The sequence below is a fragment of the Micromys minutus genome (assembly GCF_963924665.1).
Source record: "Micromys minutus genome assembly, chromosome: 6".
Taxonomy (NCBI): Eukaryota; Metazoa; Chordata; class Mammalia; order Rodentia; family Muridae; genus Micromys; species Micromys minutus.
Window position 1 is genome coordinate 20,062,668 of NC_137975.1, and position 18,337 is coordinate 20,081,004.

The 18,337-nt window shown below is 40.6% G+C and overlaps 1 protein-coding gene across 1 annotated transcript in view; it reads right to left on the reverse strand.

The window, feature by feature from the left end:
• Nucleotides 1-17,542, reverse strand: part of ZRANB3 (zinc finger RANBP2-type containing 3) — a 132,920-nt gene extending 115,378 nt beyond the window's left edge. Inside the window, 2 exon segments of the mRNA XM_080917623.1 lie at nucleotides 9,417-9,583; nucleotides 17,423-17,542. Coding sequence (XP_080773749.1) covers nucleotides 9,417-9,577 — 161 coding nt within the window. The 5' untranslated portion in view covers nucleotides 9,578-9,583; nucleotides 17,423-17,542.
• Between the last annotated feature and the right edge of the window lie 795 nt (nucleotides 17,543-18,337).

The window sequence follows — 18,337 nt, forward strand, 5'->3', positions numbered from 1 at the left end:
ATAAGCTGCAATTTACAGAAAGAGAGAAAATGTGAGACAATAGCAGATTAAGAAAAAGAGATGCATAAGGCTCACTCACCTCCAAGACTGTCAAGATGGAGTGACAAAGAAACACGGGCCACTACAAAGGGAAAGCTAGTGAAGAGACACCATAACCAAACTGAAAAGGAAGCATTTCACTGAGGGCTTCCTTACAGTTTCAGGGGTTAATTCATGATCGTCAAGGTGTAAAGCTTGATGGCAAGGAGGCATAGGATTGGGCAACAACTCCCAAAGCATGTGTGCACACAAACATGCACACATGGAAACAGAGACAGGCAGAGACAGAGACTAGAGAAACTGGGCCTGGCATGGACTCTTGAGCCTTAACCCTTACCCCTACCCCTGGCTGACACATTGCCTCCAACAAGGCCATACCCCCAATCCTTCCTAAACAGTCACCAACTGGGAACCAAACCTTCAAAAATATTAGCTTCTGGGGCTAATCTTTTCACAGCACTGTATACACTACACAAAAAGGAAGTTAAAATGGAAAGCACTGGGGAGAAAGAAGTCAGAGTTGGTTAGGAATAGGTGTAGAGTGATTGATGACATATTTTATGGTTACAAAACCTATCAGAGCCTTAAAAAGTACACATACACAAACACACACACACACACACACACACACACACACACGGAAAAATGTTTATTTTATTGAATTAAATCATATGTGCATGTGCCATGATTATTAATTAGGTAGGAGAGAACCCAGCCAACTGTGGGTGGAACCATTCCCTGAGCAGGTGAGCCTAGGCTGCATAAAAAAGTGTGAGCCTCTGAGGCAGCTACCAAGCATAATGCTTTCTTGGTTTCTGCTTCAAGTTTCTGCTCTGACTTCTTTAAGTGAAGTCTGTGATCTGGAAGTATAATTCATATAAACGTTTTTCTCCTGTAAGTTACTTTTAGATAAACTTTTATCACAGCAACAGAAAGAAAACTAGAACATTAGAAAAGAAAATAGCCTTTGAGTATATAAATAAATACAGAAATAAAGGCAGAACTAAAATGTAACACAAAACACGATACAACAGACCTGAACTGGATATGCTAAGAACTTAAAATACACTGCTGAAACTCAGAGCAAAGTTCACAATACTCCTCTAATTGCAGGAAAGGAAAGGACTAACTGTTCTTTGACATTAGTCAGCTAATCCCTGAGCTGGACACAGAAACCCAGCCAATCCCCAAACATTTCTGTTTATCCACTTCCTAAGCACGGTGTGATGACAACTGTTACGTGTAAAAAATACTTATTAATACAGCCCTCCCATGTGTGAGCAACAAAGAGATGAGAAGCTTTGGTTTCACAAATATCGATAATTTTCTCCCCTGAGGACAAATAGTATCAAAAGGTAGTAAACTAGAGTAAAGGTAAGCACACACTTGTGTCTATGAAAGGCACACAATCGGGTAAACAGCACAGCTACCCACATACATTAAAAAGTAAAATACAAAATCGAAGAGGTCAGAGATATAAAGGACACTGAAGACAGGGTAACACAGATGTGAACAGAGACAATGAGGTACAGAACGAACAAAGCTAACACTGGAGCTGGCCAAGTGGCTGAGTCAAGTCACTGGCTGCCAAGTCTGATGACCTTAGTTTAATCCCCAAGATGTCACATGAGGTAAAAATACAAGTCCCAGAAACTGTCCTCTGACCTGGAGAGTGGCACATTGTGGCATGTGCACACATACACATAACCCAATAAATATAACTCTTTAAAAAGATGCTGCTACAGGGAACAAGTATAAAAAAATTTAAAGTGAATGCACAGTACCATACATAAGTCAAGGAAAACGAAGGGAAGTATACCGCGTAAAACTTCTGAATAGTGAAAACAGAAGAAAATTAGAACAGAAAGTCCATTTATTACAATCAAGTATCTTAATTTCCTAGGAATAACAATGGTGATTGATATTGAAGACCCAGTCATTACAGAACAAAAAGCATGGGCAGGTGGGTAAAGAGTCTGGACTTAAAGCTTCCTTTGTGGGTCCCTGAGTGAAAGATGGAACCACCAAAAACCAGATTAGTCCAAAGCCAGAGAGAAAAGAAAAGAACCAGGCAGACAGAATGTCCATGTCATGTGATCAAAAGCTGCTGAGGGTGTGCAGGGTGTGATGATCCAGCCAATGTCCGTAGGAATGTAATTAGTGCAGACACTGTGGGAATGACTATGGTGGCTCCTCACAGTGCTGAGATTACAGTCAGGCTCAGGGTGTGTATCTGTAATCCTGTCACACAGAAGGCAGAGCAGGAGGGTCATCAGCTTGAGTTTGGCTTGGCTGCATAGTAAGTTTCAGGCCAGGTTGGGAGACATGGTTGTGATGCTCTGTCAAAACCAGTGAGTTCAACAAAACTCTACGGAACTAAAGATATAACCCCCACATGATCCAGGTCGACCTCCTGAAATAGACAGAAGTCAGGAAAGATCAGTACATATTCAAGTTTACTGAAACACTATTCACAATAGGCGAGTCACAAAATCAGCCCAAATGTCCAGCAACAGATGAAATGGTAAAGGACATGCAGTCCATCAGCATAATACAGCCTATTAAACCACAAAGACCAAAAATAGAAAATTTTCAGGAAAATGGGTGGAACTGGGGATTACCATATAAAGCAAAGTCAGCAAAACTGAGAAAGATATAGAGTGACTTCTTTCACATATAAAATCTATACTGAAAGTAGAAAGAAGACTGGGAAGAGGACACATACCAACTGAAGGCTAGGCCAGGTGACATAGTTGTACCTGAGCTCACATTCACAGAACCCAGATAAGAAGCTAAGAATGATCGTGTTTGTAATCTCAGAGCTGCTGGGACAGAGACAGGAGGATTGCTGGAGCTCACCTGCTCCTGGTCTAGCTCCATGTTCAATGAGAGACAGTGATAAAGCAAGATCTCCAATGCCCTCCTCTGACTCCAGGTATACATGAGCACACACAAGCAGGCGTTGTGCACACAGGCACAGGCACAGACATAAAACTAAGTGAATAAATAAAGATTTCTAAGATAAAAGATTCTACACAGAATAAATGTACAACTGAATTATAACACACGAGAGCCAGATGGTGCATATGACTCTTCAGATTTAAGTTTAAAATAATTCCAGCTAGGGAAAATTTAAGTGCATCCCTTACTTGCATTAGCTACACTGTAGAACTCAATAACCATGGGTTGCGGAAGGGGGTATGGACTGAAGTTGTCCATACACAGAGAGTTTCCATCCCGGCAGAACATTCCCTTAGATAGCACTCGCCTAGAAGGAGGAGCCTGATGTATGGCAGTGATGTCGGTACACACCAGTGAACTTCATCAGTCTTTTCATTAAATGTAGAAAGATTAATTGGCCATGCACATAAAAGTAAATTGAAAATTAATTGTGACCTTTACTTTGTAACAGGAATAAAATTATTCTAAGTGAACTACAAATCTAATTGATGTAAAAAATGAAATCAGTATTTTAGGAGAAATGACAAAAGCTTGTCTTTCCACTGAAGGTGGCTTCCTTGTGTTTTGCCTCGGACAGGGCTCCTGTTGCCCGGGACTCAGGGGTAGGAACTCTACCATGAGTTACTTTGTTTTCTGGTCTTTGGAATCACAGTGAACTATGGCTCTCCAAAGAACAAGTCCTATATTGTTTCTGTACAATTTAGGTTCCCTTATGTATGTTCTTATTCTCACTAATAAAACAATTTTAGAGACAAGATGGGCAGCCCACAGGTGATCCTTGTCATTACTGGGCAGCAGACACAGATTTCTAACAAGATGTGCAAAAGAAAATGCCAACCATAAAAATTGATTAAAAAAAAAAAAAAGCCTACTTAAAATGGCACTAAAACACAGAATTGGATTCGAGAGAGATGGCTCTGTGAATGAAGTTGCTTGTCACCAAGCTTAGCAACCTGAGTTTAATCCTTAGGACCCATATGCCAGAAGGAGAGAAACTCTCCTAGCACACTGTCCTCTGATCTTTACACATGACCAATGGCAGGCACACACACACACACACACACACACACACACAGAGAGAGAGAGAGAGAGAGAGAGAGAGAGTAAAATATAAAAATATAATTTTTTAAATTTAGGAAAGGGGGAGAGAAAAGTGTGTTAAGAAACAGATGAATTCGTAAAAGCAGTGTCTACCGAGCCAGAGCTAAGTTTGATGCCCAGGTATCCCATGGCAGAAGGAAAGAAAGGACCCTCAGAAGGTGTCCGCTAACCTCCACATATGTACACTGTACACCAGAAAATAAATATATGCAACTTAAAAAAATAAGAATTTATTCTGCTGAGGAAGTATCATTAGGATGGTAGAGTGGAAAGCTATACTGAGAAAATGTTAATACCTGTATTTGATCCCCAGGACCTGCATGTTAAAAAAAGAGAACCAATTCCCATAAGTTGTCTTTTGACCTGCACGTGTGTGCCACAGTAAGCATACCCACAAAAAAAAAAAAAAAAAAAAAAAAAAAAAAAAAAGTTTTAAAAATAGGGAAAAGGTTAAGACAGGCCTGAAATAGTTCCTTTCTTTACATCCATCAGAAAACATCAACTTAATTTTGAACTACTCACTTCTAGAATTGAGAGGGTTGTTTTTGTTTTTGTTTTTTTAACCTCTCACATTTTTGTTAACTGCTTTAGTAGTGGTACGTTTTTATGATACTCTAGGAAGCCACACAAATGGTATCTAGTAAAGAAGAATGTATATTTCTTATGCTCCGGTAACTCTTTCTGAGATGAATGTAAGATAAATGTATATGTCTTTGTGTAAGAATTACTACTGATAAGACGTTGAAACCCAGAAATAAGCAAATGACCATCACAAGTACAGTGAACATGTTTTGTTGTAGTCACACAATGAGATTTTATAAGGCAAGAATTTATAAATTACGGGCACATGTAAGAATGAGGGTTATTCTCACAACAATGTTAAATGGAAGTAGTATTACATGTAAAAGAATACGTATCATGTATGTCCAACCTACAGCTACATGCATCTAGGATAACTATAAATGCAGATCCGTGTAAAATCATAAACTTGTTTAAAAAATAACGCAAATTTGAGGGGAGGGTACATTGTGCAATTGCTATTGTTATTTAAATGCATACTTCTAGAGTGTCACCTTTTTAGGTAACAGTAAGGCATCACCAAGAAAAACCTGGGCCCGTTGGTCGGAGAAAGATAGCTCAGTGGCTAAGAGCACTTGTTCTTGCAGAGGACCCAGGCTTGGTTCCTCACACCCACATAGTAGCTTAAAACTTTAAGTGAGTTTAGTCCCAGGGGATCTGAAGTCCTCTTCTGACCTCCGAGGGAACCTGGCATGCAAGTGGTACACATGAAGGTAAAACACTCATGTGCGTAAGTAAGATGAAACAGGTAAAACTGAATATGTCTTTTTTCATTTAAAAAGCTGGACATACCTGACTACAGTTGAATGGAAACCAGAAATCTATGGCGTCAGGAGTGAGGACAGTGCCCCTCTGAAGAGAAGGGAAGCAGGGATTAGAAGGCCAGCAGACACCAGTTTCTCACTTTTAGTGAAAGATGGTGTCAGTATGCATCCCAAGTGGTTCTGAACCTCACGATCCTTGTACGTGAGCTGCTTGGGTGTGCCACCACGCATGGTTCATAAAAGATGGCTACACTGACAATTCCTCAAGCTTTACCTATATGGTCTCTCTCTCTCTCTCTCTCTCTCTCTCTCTCTCATATATATATATATATATATATATATATATATATATATATATATATATATATATATATATACACACACACCATTCCATGTGTATGCTATAGATCAATAAGAAAAACTACTTTTCAAAATTGAAGAGGTTTGAATTGAATAGCAGATTAGAACTATGAGAGAAAACTAAAAATTGCTGTTCTCCAGCCAGGCATGGTGTAGCACATGCCTGTAATCCCAGCACTCAGGCGGGAGAAGTAGGGGAAGTCTGTGAGTTTGAGGCCATCCTGATCAACGTAGAGCACTTCGGGAAAGCAAAGGCTATGTGGAAAAATCCTGTTTAAAAAAAAAAAAAAAACCAAAAAACAAAAAACAAAATCCAACAAAACAAACCCAAAAACAACAACAACAAAACCCCCATCATCTAGCACACAGTGTAAGCTAAGTAACAGAAACAGGACAGAGTAAAAAGATAAAGGAAGGAATGCTGGAATGACGGAAAAGAGAGGATAGGAGAGAAAGGAGCGGCACTGCCTGAGAGCCTCCTGGAATCAGCACCACCAACACTAACGACAGCTTTTCCATGTTCAAAGATCCAAAATGAGATGAATAAAAGGAAACCAAGACATACTCAGAGAATGGATTACACCAAGATTGCAGACTCGTTCACTTGGTAAGTAATACAACTGAAAATTTTTCAGCTACTAACAGCATATTCTAACAGCAACAACAAAAGGACAGTCCTAATTACAAGATGAAAAAATCGTTCTACCTCCAAAATGAAGAAAGACCCATGTTTTATTTACTTGTGCTGTTTGTTCATTTTTGTTTTTGAGACAGGGTCTACCTATGCACTGCTGACTTACATGGTTCGAAAGTGCTGAAACTACAGGTACGTACCTCCATACGCCCAGAACGGATAAAATTTAACCTGTGAACAGTTCAGTTCGTATTTTCCCATTTTATTGCACAAACTCATATTTTGCTAGGAATGGTTAGCAGTCTAAGGACAAGTATTTGGAAATTAAAAGGGAGTAGGCACTGGTTGAGCACTCCAAGAGAATCATTCTATATTGCAGTAATGGGAGATAAAATACACATTTTCTAGTTGATAAAGCTGAAGGACAAATGTTACGGAAGCACACTCAGGACCATAGACAGTAAGTGGCTTGGACCTAAGCCCTGTGTAGACTCTGATACACTCACTCTCGAAGAGAAGCACTAAGAAATAATGGCAAACTAACTAGAGAAGCCAAATGCCATTATGTGGCTGGCAGCTTCCAGTGGCATTTTGACTGAAACTTTCAGGAACCTGAACACAGACATTGTGAATTCAGAGTAGTCTACCTCTTAAAAACAAAACATATCTCCAAAGAAGATTGTACTGGCTGGTTTCATGTGTCAACTTAACACAAGCTGGAGTTCTCACAGAGAAAGGAGCCTCAGTTGAGGAAATGCCTCCATGAGATCCAGCTGTAAGGCATTTTATCAACTAGTGATCAAGGGGGGAGGGCCCAGCCCATTGTGGGCGGTGCCATCCCTGGGCTGGTAGACCTGGGTTCTATAAGAAAGCAGGCTGAGTAAGCCAAGGGAAGCAAGCCAGTAAGCAGCACTCCTTCATGGTTTCTGGTTCCAGTCCTGACTTCCTTTGGTGATGAACCATAGTGTGGGAGTGTAAGCTGAATAAACCTTTTCCTCCCAAACTTGCTTCTTGGTCATACTGTTTTGTGCAGGAATAGAAACCCTGACTAAGCAAGGGAAAATGGGGAGAATATAGGTATCAGTAGTCTTAGTTTTTACTTATAAGTACAAATGCACACAATATGAGCTAGTAATATGTAAAGAAGATTACATTGAAATCTCAGTAAGATTATAATGAATAAAAGAAGTCTTACACAAATGGCACATACTGTGTCATCCCATTACTATGAAGTCCAAGAACAGAGACTGCACAACTGGGCTGGGCATGCTTGACACATGCCTTTAATCTCAGGAGAGACAAAGGGGCAAAGGCAGGCAGATCTCTGTGAACTCAAGGTTCATCAGGGTCACACAGTGAGACCCCATATAGCAATAAAACAAAACAACAACAATCAAGACAGAAATAAACAAAAAGCCAGATTGGGGTGGTGAGGTGGCTCAGCAAATAAAGGTAGCTGACATCCTCAGTTCTGTCACTGGAACCTGCAAGATGGAGTGAATCTGCCCCCACAAGTGCAATAGTTGGTACAAGCACACACAGAATAAACAAATGGAGAAGTTAGACATGTTTGGCAGTAGGAGCACAGGCCTTTAATCCTGGCACCCGGGAGGCGAAGATGGTGAATCTCTGAGTTAGAGCCTAGCCTGGTCTGCGGAGCTCATTCCAGGACAGTGAATGCTACACAAAGAAACCCTGTCTTTAGAAAAAAAAAGTTCAACAAATATAATCTATACTTAACCCTCCATACATGTAGGTATGCAGGTGTATATAAAAATAGCAGCCATTTCCCAAGATGATTTCAAAATAAATAAGATGGGTTGATGTAAAGAAAAGACCGAAGGACAGACAGAAAACGAAGTTCATCAGAGACTGGTGACAGGACTATAGGGTGACACTCAGTCTTTGTTCAGTGTTGTTTTACGTTTCAAGTTTTTCATAAAACTGGTGGAGAAAACATGTTACATAAAACTATGGGGATCAAAAGAACACAATCCATAAAAACATAGAAACCACATAGTGGCCTGATTTGAAAGAGAATATCACATAAATTGTAACAGTTCAAGTATGAAATGTTCCCCTGGGCTCAAATGTTCCAATGGTGTGGCACTGGGAGGTGGTGGAGCTTGCTGAGGTGGGCGGGCTCTAGCTGAAGGAAGTAGGCTGGTGGGCGGGCTCCTCCCTGTTAACTCCTCAACCAGCTGCCCCTTCCCCTTCTATGCTTTCCCACCATGATGGACAGTGTCTCTTACACTGAGACCCAAACTGAGCCTTCCCTCATTTTGCTTTGGTCAGGTCTTCTGTCCCAGCGGCACGGGAAGGGTTAATATATACAGTGATGAAGAAGTAAAGCATGCAAGGAGGAGAAACAACAGATGGTTGCTACTCTAAATTCAAGAATAAAAAAGGAATAAAATGCAACAGGGATGTATGTATGGGGAATAGTATATAGTCAAGAAAACTGTCAGTGTGAAATCTTGAGAGGACTAAATTGTTCTAAGACTTCAGATCCCTGAAGCATGGCATGGTGGAACACCTTTAGTCTTGGCACTCAGGAGGAACTCTGAGGTTCTGAGGCCAGCTTGGTCTGCATAGTGAGTTCCAGGACAGCAAGGGCAATGTAGAGAGACCCAGTCTCAAAAAACAATAAAAGTGATACCAGAAGACCTGAGTCTGAGCCCAAGAACTCACATGGTGGTGAGAGAGAACTTATTCTGGCAAGCTGACCTCAACAAGTACACTCTGACACATATGTACAGCAAGGGCATAAAAAAAGTAAAATGCAACTAAAGTACAGCATTGTACAATGCATTTCTACCTGAAGTATAAGTCAATTACAGCTTATGGATAGCATCTCTAACATTACAATCGATTTGACTACAGAAAATTTGTGATAAATGAAAAGACTGGATCAGGCAGAGCTTGACTTTTAACACACTTTTCAGTAACTTTTAGCATGCCTTATCAAAGTACCATACCTGCCATCTCTTCTGAGGGCGAACAGGATGCCATCTTTTTGGAACGGAAGCAGTTTTGTTCTAAGCTTGTCTGGTAAAAATTCCAGCTGTGTATATGATTCGCTTGTCAAACCAGAAATCCGAGGAGTAGGAGACTTCGTCTTCTTACCAGCTGTAGGCATAGTGAGCTGAAATCCAGGAACAACAAAAGGGTAAGGAAGCCATGATCATCCACATTGCAGAATCCCACATGCCTGACAATTACATTCTTCACACCTTGCATATATGTAAATCTCCCTTTAGACTAGTTAACTCATGTTCCCCTGAGTAGGCTGCTAAGAAACCCAAAGGCACTAAGTCCAAAGTGTTAACATAATTCACTGTTGAAAACAGCTCCTCTACTTCATTTTGAAACATAATATAGCCATACCCATTTCAAACAAAGAAAATCACGTATCAACTGGATTTTTACAAAGTTGACGTTTAAGCTCTTGGAACCTTTTTTCCCATTGGTTATGGTGCTGTAGAGTAAGTCCAGGACTTAACAAAAAGTGCACTACTACTGAGCTACAATTCCTTCTCAAAAAAAATAAATAAATAAGAATGTATGGTTTAGGTGCTATAAAAATTCTTTGTAGAGATGTCTCAGTAGGTATAAGTGCTTGCTGCACACGCCTGATAACTTGTGATCCCCAGGCCCATGTTAAAAAGGAAAACCCCGACTACACAAAGTTTTCTTTGGAACTGTATTATGCACTAACACATAATATAAAGCAATCAAAACAATAGCTATTGTCTAGAAAATCTGGTGAAAGATAGATTTAGTAGAATTCACTTTTGAATAATTCTCTTCACAGGTAAAACTTGCACTGGGCATAGTGGTGTCCACTCAGGAGGCAGAGGCAGACAAGATCTCTGCAAGAAGACCGGCCTGGCCCATGCAGTAAGTTCCAGGCCAACTAGGGCTACATGGTGTTAATTTGTCTCAAAGGTTGGGTGAGGGGGAAATGGTACACAAGAGAATACTAAAAGTCATGATGATAAGATCCTGAAAAGTGAAACACCCAGACCATATAGCCAAAACAAGGCAGAAGTGAGCCCAAACGTGTGGGGCTTTTCTCCCTTCTCACCACAGGAAACTTGCCAGGCTGGTACATTTTGCTTTGTGGCTAAATCACAGTAAAAACAGCTGCTTTTAATAGTCAGAATATTTGCCCTAAAGAGAGCAGCAGTTAAAAATGCTTAATTAACCCCAACCTTTTGAATTCCATAGTGTTATGCATCCCGAATTATGAATCTCAGTGTATGTATACATATAGTAGACTCTGGCTATAGAATAGTAACCACAGGTGCTCTCCTGAAAATCTTCTACAGGGAATTGCTTGATATTAAGGTGGGATAGAACAGAGACTTGTAGATCTGGGGGATTATACACACACACATATATACATACTTTTATAAATGTGTGTATGTATATGTGTATAGAATATATGTACACATACATTTAAAAGAATCTGTGTCCTTTATATAATTTTAACATATGTGCATATTATTTAATATATGCACATATATTAAAATTAAAGCCTGAACGATAAACTTAGTAGCCAAAGCATAAGGGATCAAAGAATGTCCTTGGAGGAAGTTCGGTATATACAAGAGAACACTGGCATGGGAGGCAAGGGCAGCCCCTGGGAAAGACATCTGGGTCATCTTAGTGACCCTCTTATTGCCCCGCCCTCCTCATTTCATGATACTTTCACCTGAACATATCAGAACATAGAATCCTCATGGTTCTCATTCCACCACTGGTCAGTTCTTCTCAGTCTACACCTCAGTCCTCATCACCTTTTGATGGCAGAATGAACCAGGGCTCAGTTCCTGTAGCTTTAGTTTTAGACGTGATCTTACTCTCACGTAATGTTAGTTTTTAATATTAGTTCTCTGTCAACTTCTACATCTACACATGAGGAGCTCTTCTAAACTTCAGACTCACATACCTAACTAGGCATTTATTCCCACCTGCCAGAGTGGGATTCTAGCTCTCCCCTGATGTCTGCTTCACTCACAGCCTTACCCACTTCGTCCACACTGGTACTCACAGTCCGCTCTGCCTCAAACTGCACATCCACCTATCAGCAATGCCTGTGCCTCTAGACATTCCCACTGTATCCAGAGCCCCACCAATCCTTTACAGATCTACTTGCCACCACTGTCTCTAGTCAGAATTCCTGGAACAATTTAACTGGTATTTGCCATGTCCACCTTTTCCTTAATTCTCCCTTAACTACAACAGGCTGCAAGGTACTTTGGAAACCACCACTGGACCCCATCATTTCTGAGCTCCTCAGCAGTTCCTCTTTTACTGAGGTCTCAGGCCCTCCGCTGGCTTTCCACCTCTTAGACTACAGTTCCCACCCCAACTGTCTTTACCTCTTTGTCACCTACCCACTTTTATTGTGCTAAAGTCTTGCCCTTTCAGGTCTCAAAGGTGGGCATCTGTCAGAATAGCATTCTTCCTCCAGAAGCCTGCACATCTGCTTTCCCAATGTCCTTCACACCTTCTAAATGGTCATTGTATCAATAAATGTCACTTACCCAAAGTATTTGAAATTCTAGCTCCCCAGATCTCTACCCTGCCTCACTTTTTTTTCTCCCTAATAACACCTATCAGTTTACAAAGTACTATATAATTTAATTTTTTGGCTGTTTATTCTGTTTATCTTGACGTGGACATAAGCTTCATAAAGGCTTATTGGGGATTTTGCTTTTTTGTGAAAGGGCCTTCCTTGTGCATGCTAAACAGGCACTCTGCCACTGAGTATCATATTTTCTTAGTCTTTTTTTTTCTTTTAATACAGGGTCTGACTAGGTCAACCAGGCTGGCCTAGAAGCCAACAACTCAAAGAGTTCTGTCTGTTTTGCTTACTAATGTTGCACACCCAGGAGTGCCTGACACTGAGTACTCAATATTGTCTCTTTAAAACTCCAAAGGACTGGCTAGGTGTGGTGGTGCATACGCCTTTAATTCCAGCACTCCATAGGTGAAGGCAAAAGCAAGGTGATCTTTTAGGACAGCCAGGGCCAAACAGAGAAACCCTGTCTCAAAAAACAAAAAAATTAAAAAAAAAAAATCAACCAATCGATCAATAAAAACCAGTAAGTTTTCAAGTCCAGAGGGCAGGACGGGAACTAGGGATGAGAGGATATAATTGTGACCAGAGCACACACAGTATTAGTGCTGAACTAGTGTGCAACTAGAATTTATGAGATGGAGCAAGGCAGAAATCAGGGGACTAGTACAGTGCTATGCATGTAGAAGCCACAAAGTATATGCTACATTCTAATTATAGCACAGGAGTTTGTGCATTTCACAGCGTGAATAAGATGAGAGCCAGTGCTCTAAACAGCTAAGTTACTCTCCAGCCCAGATCTAGCTATACTACGAGGTCAAACTAAAGCCTAAATTTAATAAATTGGAATGTTTTAGTATCAAAATTTAATATTATCAAATAGTATAGTGATTACAATAAACAGAATTACATAATATTTTCTGACTGGCTTTATCACAAGGTTTCCTAAGCTGCTGTATCAAATATCAATTACTTTAAAAGCAAAAACACCTTTTATTCCATGGATAACTGTTTTCAGGATAATGATAAAATATTTGTTGGAAGGCAGCTGAGTGAATAAAAAAAAAAATAAAAAGGAAAGGACACGAGTGCTCCTAGATATGGTGGAGGACAAAGTTTGTAACAGACATGTGGGAGAGTCCAGAGTGGTCATGACCCTGAGCCATGTGAGAAGGGGAAAGAGGGGGAAGGGAGAGAGGAACTAGGAGCAGAAGTTAGGAGGCCAAGACCCAGGAAGAGAAACCCAGTCCCCTGGGCTGGGGAGCTCAGGGTAGAGGCAGGGGTGTACCAGCCAAATTCTCAAAGCAACTTACAAAGCATATGTTGTTGTTTTAACATTTACTTATCCTATGGGGGTTCTACGAGTCTTTGAAAGTACTAAAGCATCAGTGTTGAGATCAGGGAACTTAATTATCTTTCCACCATGTAAGTTCTGGGGACTAAACCCAGGTCTTCAGTCTTGGCAGCAAGCAGGTGCCTTTATCCACTACACTATCTTGCTGAACCACAGAATACTGTTATCTGTATTAGGTTTTAAACCCTGGACAAATGAGGTACCTATTTAACATATCAAAGTGGACCTAGCACCCAGGTTCTCCCAGCATACCTCAGTCCCTACCTGTTATAGGTTATGGCTGACATACCCTGCCCTCTATCCTAAACTCTCCAGACCAGGGACTGGGCTGCCTTTTCCCCAGTTCTTCCTTATACAATCCAGCCCTTTTGGATACCAGCCTCTTCTGTACCTTTGCCCTCTTGGCTACTGTAATTGGTTCCCTCTCTCCACATAGTGAAGCTCAGTCAGGTTATGTCCACTCTGGACTCTCCTAGATGACCCTGCCCTTTTATCAATAATAAACTTTCTCCTCTACTACACCTAGTAGTCATGTTCCTTTTCTGTTATGAAATATGGAAAATGTAATGATTTTTTTTTTTTGAACACTGGAGTGGAAACTACTTTTGACATCACAGACAGACATTACAAAAGAAGACTGTTAGATGTAAACATTTCTTGGAATAAAGTTCAAAAATAAAAATTTAAATCCGAGTAAAGAGTCCCAAAATATATGATAACCTGAAAAAACTGAAGTCTGTCTGTCTGTCTTTCCTTCTTTCTTTGTTTTATGTTTCTTTCTACTTTTCTCTTCAGTTTTTTGAGAGAGGGTTTCTCTGTGTAGTCCTGCCTGTCCTGGAACTTGCTCTGTAGACCAGGCTAGCCTCAAACTCTGATCCATCTGCCTCTGCCTTCCAAGTGCTGGGAACTGAAGGCATGCACCACCATGCAATTTTTAAGTATTTAAAATTGTGATGTTAAGACAGCAACAAACTACTCAAAAGAAACTAGACACCAACAGGCAATATACATGTAAAACATGTTCAGCTCCTGTGGGATACAAATGAATACAAACTAATGAGTCATCACTTTACAATCAGAATGGCTAAAATAAAGAGATAGAAGGGGGCTGAAGACAAAGCTCAGTGGGTACCATGTTTGCTCTACAAGTCTGAGGACCTGAATTCTGACCTCCAGAGAACCCATACAAAATTAAACTGTAATCCAAGCACTGCAGTGGGGTGTGGGGGTCAAAGACAATAGGGTCTTGGCAGCTCCCAGGCTAGCCAGTCTAACTAACTGGGAAGCTTCAGGTTCAGTGAGTGAGTCTCTCAAAAAAGTACAGTGTGGAAGAGATGGAGGAAGATACCCCAGAGTGAAATTCTGGTCTTTATATGCACCCACACACGGGAGTGCAGCTGCAGACCACATACAAACACACACGCAGCACATACATGCACACAGGAAGTGGGTTTGCTCATACAGTGCTACAGTAAAGAAAGTGGAAATATTCCTTCTGGAGAATAACTTAGGAATTACTGAGACTCTGTGGCTAAACCCAAAAGTAGTAGATGACTCAGTGGATAAAAGCTCCTGCAGCCAAGGCCAATGACCTAAGTGTTCTCCAATCCCATGTGACAGGAAGAGAAAACTGACTGCCACAGGTTAGGCTCTGACCCTCACATCCACAGTGTTTGTACATACACAGAAACGAAGGATTTGCACTCCCATACTCACTGCAGCACTAGTCACAAAAGCCAAGAGGGGAAAGCAACCTAAATGCTACCAACCGATGAATTTAATTTATAAAATGTGATATGCAATTGCCAGGGACTCAGTCCTTCCTACACGACTGAGCTCTGGAGACATTACATAAAATATGCTTGTCAAAAAATTTCAAACGCAGCAGGATCCCCCTCCTTTCCATGAGATATAAGCTCTTCGAAACAGAAGGCCGAATGATGTTTGCAAGGAGTTGGAGAAGAGTGAAACAGAAATTTTAGCTGTGTAAGCAAGACATTTTACAGTTGTATTGTACAAGGTACAAAGAGTTAATGCACTGTAAAGTCCACACTTAAGAATGCTTAAGATGGGGGCTAGAGAGACCAGTCAGCGGTTAAAAGCACTGACTGCTCTTCCAGAAGTCCTGAGTTCAATTCCCAGCAACCACATGGTGGCTCACAACCTTCTGTAATGGGATCTGATGCCTTCTTCTGGTGTGTCTGAAGACAGCTACAGTGTACTCATATAAATATAATAGTAAATAAATCTTTTAAAAATGCTTAAGATGGTAGATTTTGTCATTTTTGTTATATATTTTCATTACAGTAACAAAAACTGTTACTAACTGGAATCTATAAATAGCCATTAACAAGAAACATATAGCATAAACAATGACAGTAATTGTCATGATCAACCCACTGAGCTTGAAATAAAGCAGAACAAAAAGTAACAGCTTTCTGCTGGGCATGGTGGTGACAGTCTTTAATCCCAGCATTCCCCTGGCAGAGGAAGGCTGAATTTTGTGAGATTCATAAACATTTGAGAAGCAATGGTTTGGGGTTGAAAAAAATAAAACAGACTTGGATATGTATCTCAGCTCCAGACTGCCTTGAGTGAGGGATCAGACTTTAAAGTTTTATTTTACTTGCTGAGCCTCGGTTTCTTCAACTGTTAAACAATACTAATGCTGAGGATGGAACACAGTGATAAAGCACATATCTAGCAAGTGCAAGGTCCTCAGTTTGTCTCCAGTACTCAAAAAGTAAAACAGATGTGACACAGGAAAACTACTAAACACACTTAGCTCTTTTTGTGGCTCAGATAAAATATTCAGAAATACGATTGTCATTATTACTACATACTGGCTTGATTTACTCTGGAAGGGTTTATGAAAAAATCCCAACTAAGCACTTATGGAGAATGCTAAATTATCACTGGAAACCCTAAGTCCTAGATGGAAATGCAGCTCAATGGTACCTTCTGAATAAAATGCATATTGTGCAGGAGATGTCTAGCTCACTTTCGAATGCGCACACACATGTGCACACACGCACAAATAAAAGTATTACATTGAAAAGCAAAGACATTTATTTTCTTTAAAAACAAACAAAGAGAAAAAGTAAGACTGCTTTGTCTGTTTGGAAGTCACAGATGTATTTCTGTTTCTAGGATTGCACTACTTAGGGCTCTCATCCACGGGGTGTGTTAACACCCTATCAGTTCTGAACACAAACTTAATACTCCAGTAAAAATAATGAAAATAGAAAGCCATGCTTTTTTATTCTAAAAGTAGAAAGCAAAGAGGAAGCCAAAGCAACACAGAAAACATGACTATGAAGATGCTAAATTTAGGGAGATATTAAAAAGACCAAGTAACATAAATTTTGTTTAATCTTCCTAACTCCTTTTAAACAAAAACTTACCTTTCTGTGCACTGTTTAACCTGGTATATTCACCACTACTGTAAGTGTTCAATAAATATTGACGAGAAAATTTGTAAGTCGAAGTCTCCATAAAAATGATGAAAGAGACTTTGAGAGGCATCGGACTTGAGGTGATCAATCTTTACTAGTTTTTGAATTCTGAAGCCTTTTTGCTATTGGAGTACTGCAGGTGTCACTTAGTCTCCACTTAATTTGATGGATGGGTTACTCAAAGACTGGGAACAGGACCATTCCAATATTCTAACGACCCTGAGCTTTCTTCCTTCAAAGGCAACTTCTGGAGACTGTATAAATGGGAGGATTTGCTCAGAAATTCCAAGTCCTTCCAGTCAAACTGAGGACATGAACCCATACTGCTTCACTTTTACAGTGGCTAAAGGCAAGTTAAAGCATCCTGTACAAACTCAAAAGAGGTGCAATCTACTAGTGAGAAGATCTGATAAGAAACACTGGGTGCGCAAGACTAAAAAGCAAAGTAGAAATTTACATTATGGGCTCGGGAATTACACCCATGCCAGTTCAGATTACTGGGTGGATTTTTTAGGGGGAGGGAGCAGAGCGGGGGGTGGATTATTTAGTCAAGCTCAATTCTGTAGTCCCAGCTATATTAAAACTCACTGTAGCCCAAGCTGAGAACTCGCGACGACTTTTCAGCTTCCGGATGTTACAGGCATCAGCTACCACGCCCGACTCTTACCCACTCTTCTTTAAGCGCAATAAAAGTACAATCAATTTTCCATCTCTTGCCCTACACAGACCGCCAAAACTGCAGCACTAGCTTCGTAATCTTCAACTCCCGCCAAGCTTTTTGCAAGAGTCCTCAGCTAAGCGGAAGTGACGCTAAACGTATCGTCTAGAAGTGGGAGAGTTCAAAGACCAGCACTCTGAAACACTGTAATGTCTTGAGAAAACTCCCAACCCTCTTATATACTCGCTCCTTCACTGAAGCGAAAAGACCTGACTAGAACCTTGCGATTTCATTCTCAACTCCAAATTATTCATAACTTTCTTCTTACTCATCTAGACAAGGAGGTTGCACGGTAACCTGTCAAGAACTACAATTCCCATAAAACGCTACCGGAAACAAAATGAGGAAACAGACGTCGCAAAGCTTCTTGGGAACTGTAGTCGCACGAGCCAAAGTGCTCAGTAGCCCTGCCTTCACCACTAAGACTGGAGAAACCAGGTGTTCAGCCTAGAACCCGTTATCGCTAAGGGGCGGAGCCACATCCTTAAAGCTTTCCTCTCGTCTCCCCATATGAACGACAAAATTATCCATTAAGTCTTAAAAAGCTCTACAATCATTCCCTGAAGAAATATAGTTGTCTTCCATATCTTCAGTGACTAAAATCGCCCGGAACTCGCCCACCTCAGGCTCCTACTCGTGGGAAAAGGTGGCTCTTTTACAAGTGGGCAAAATGGCTGTCCTCCTTGCTTTATTATTGGTTGTCCCTTGCGTCCTTCAAGGACGAGAACTTGCCAGGGATTGGTTCTTTTTCTTTTGTGGGTGGAGATAGACTTAGTCCCGTTCTC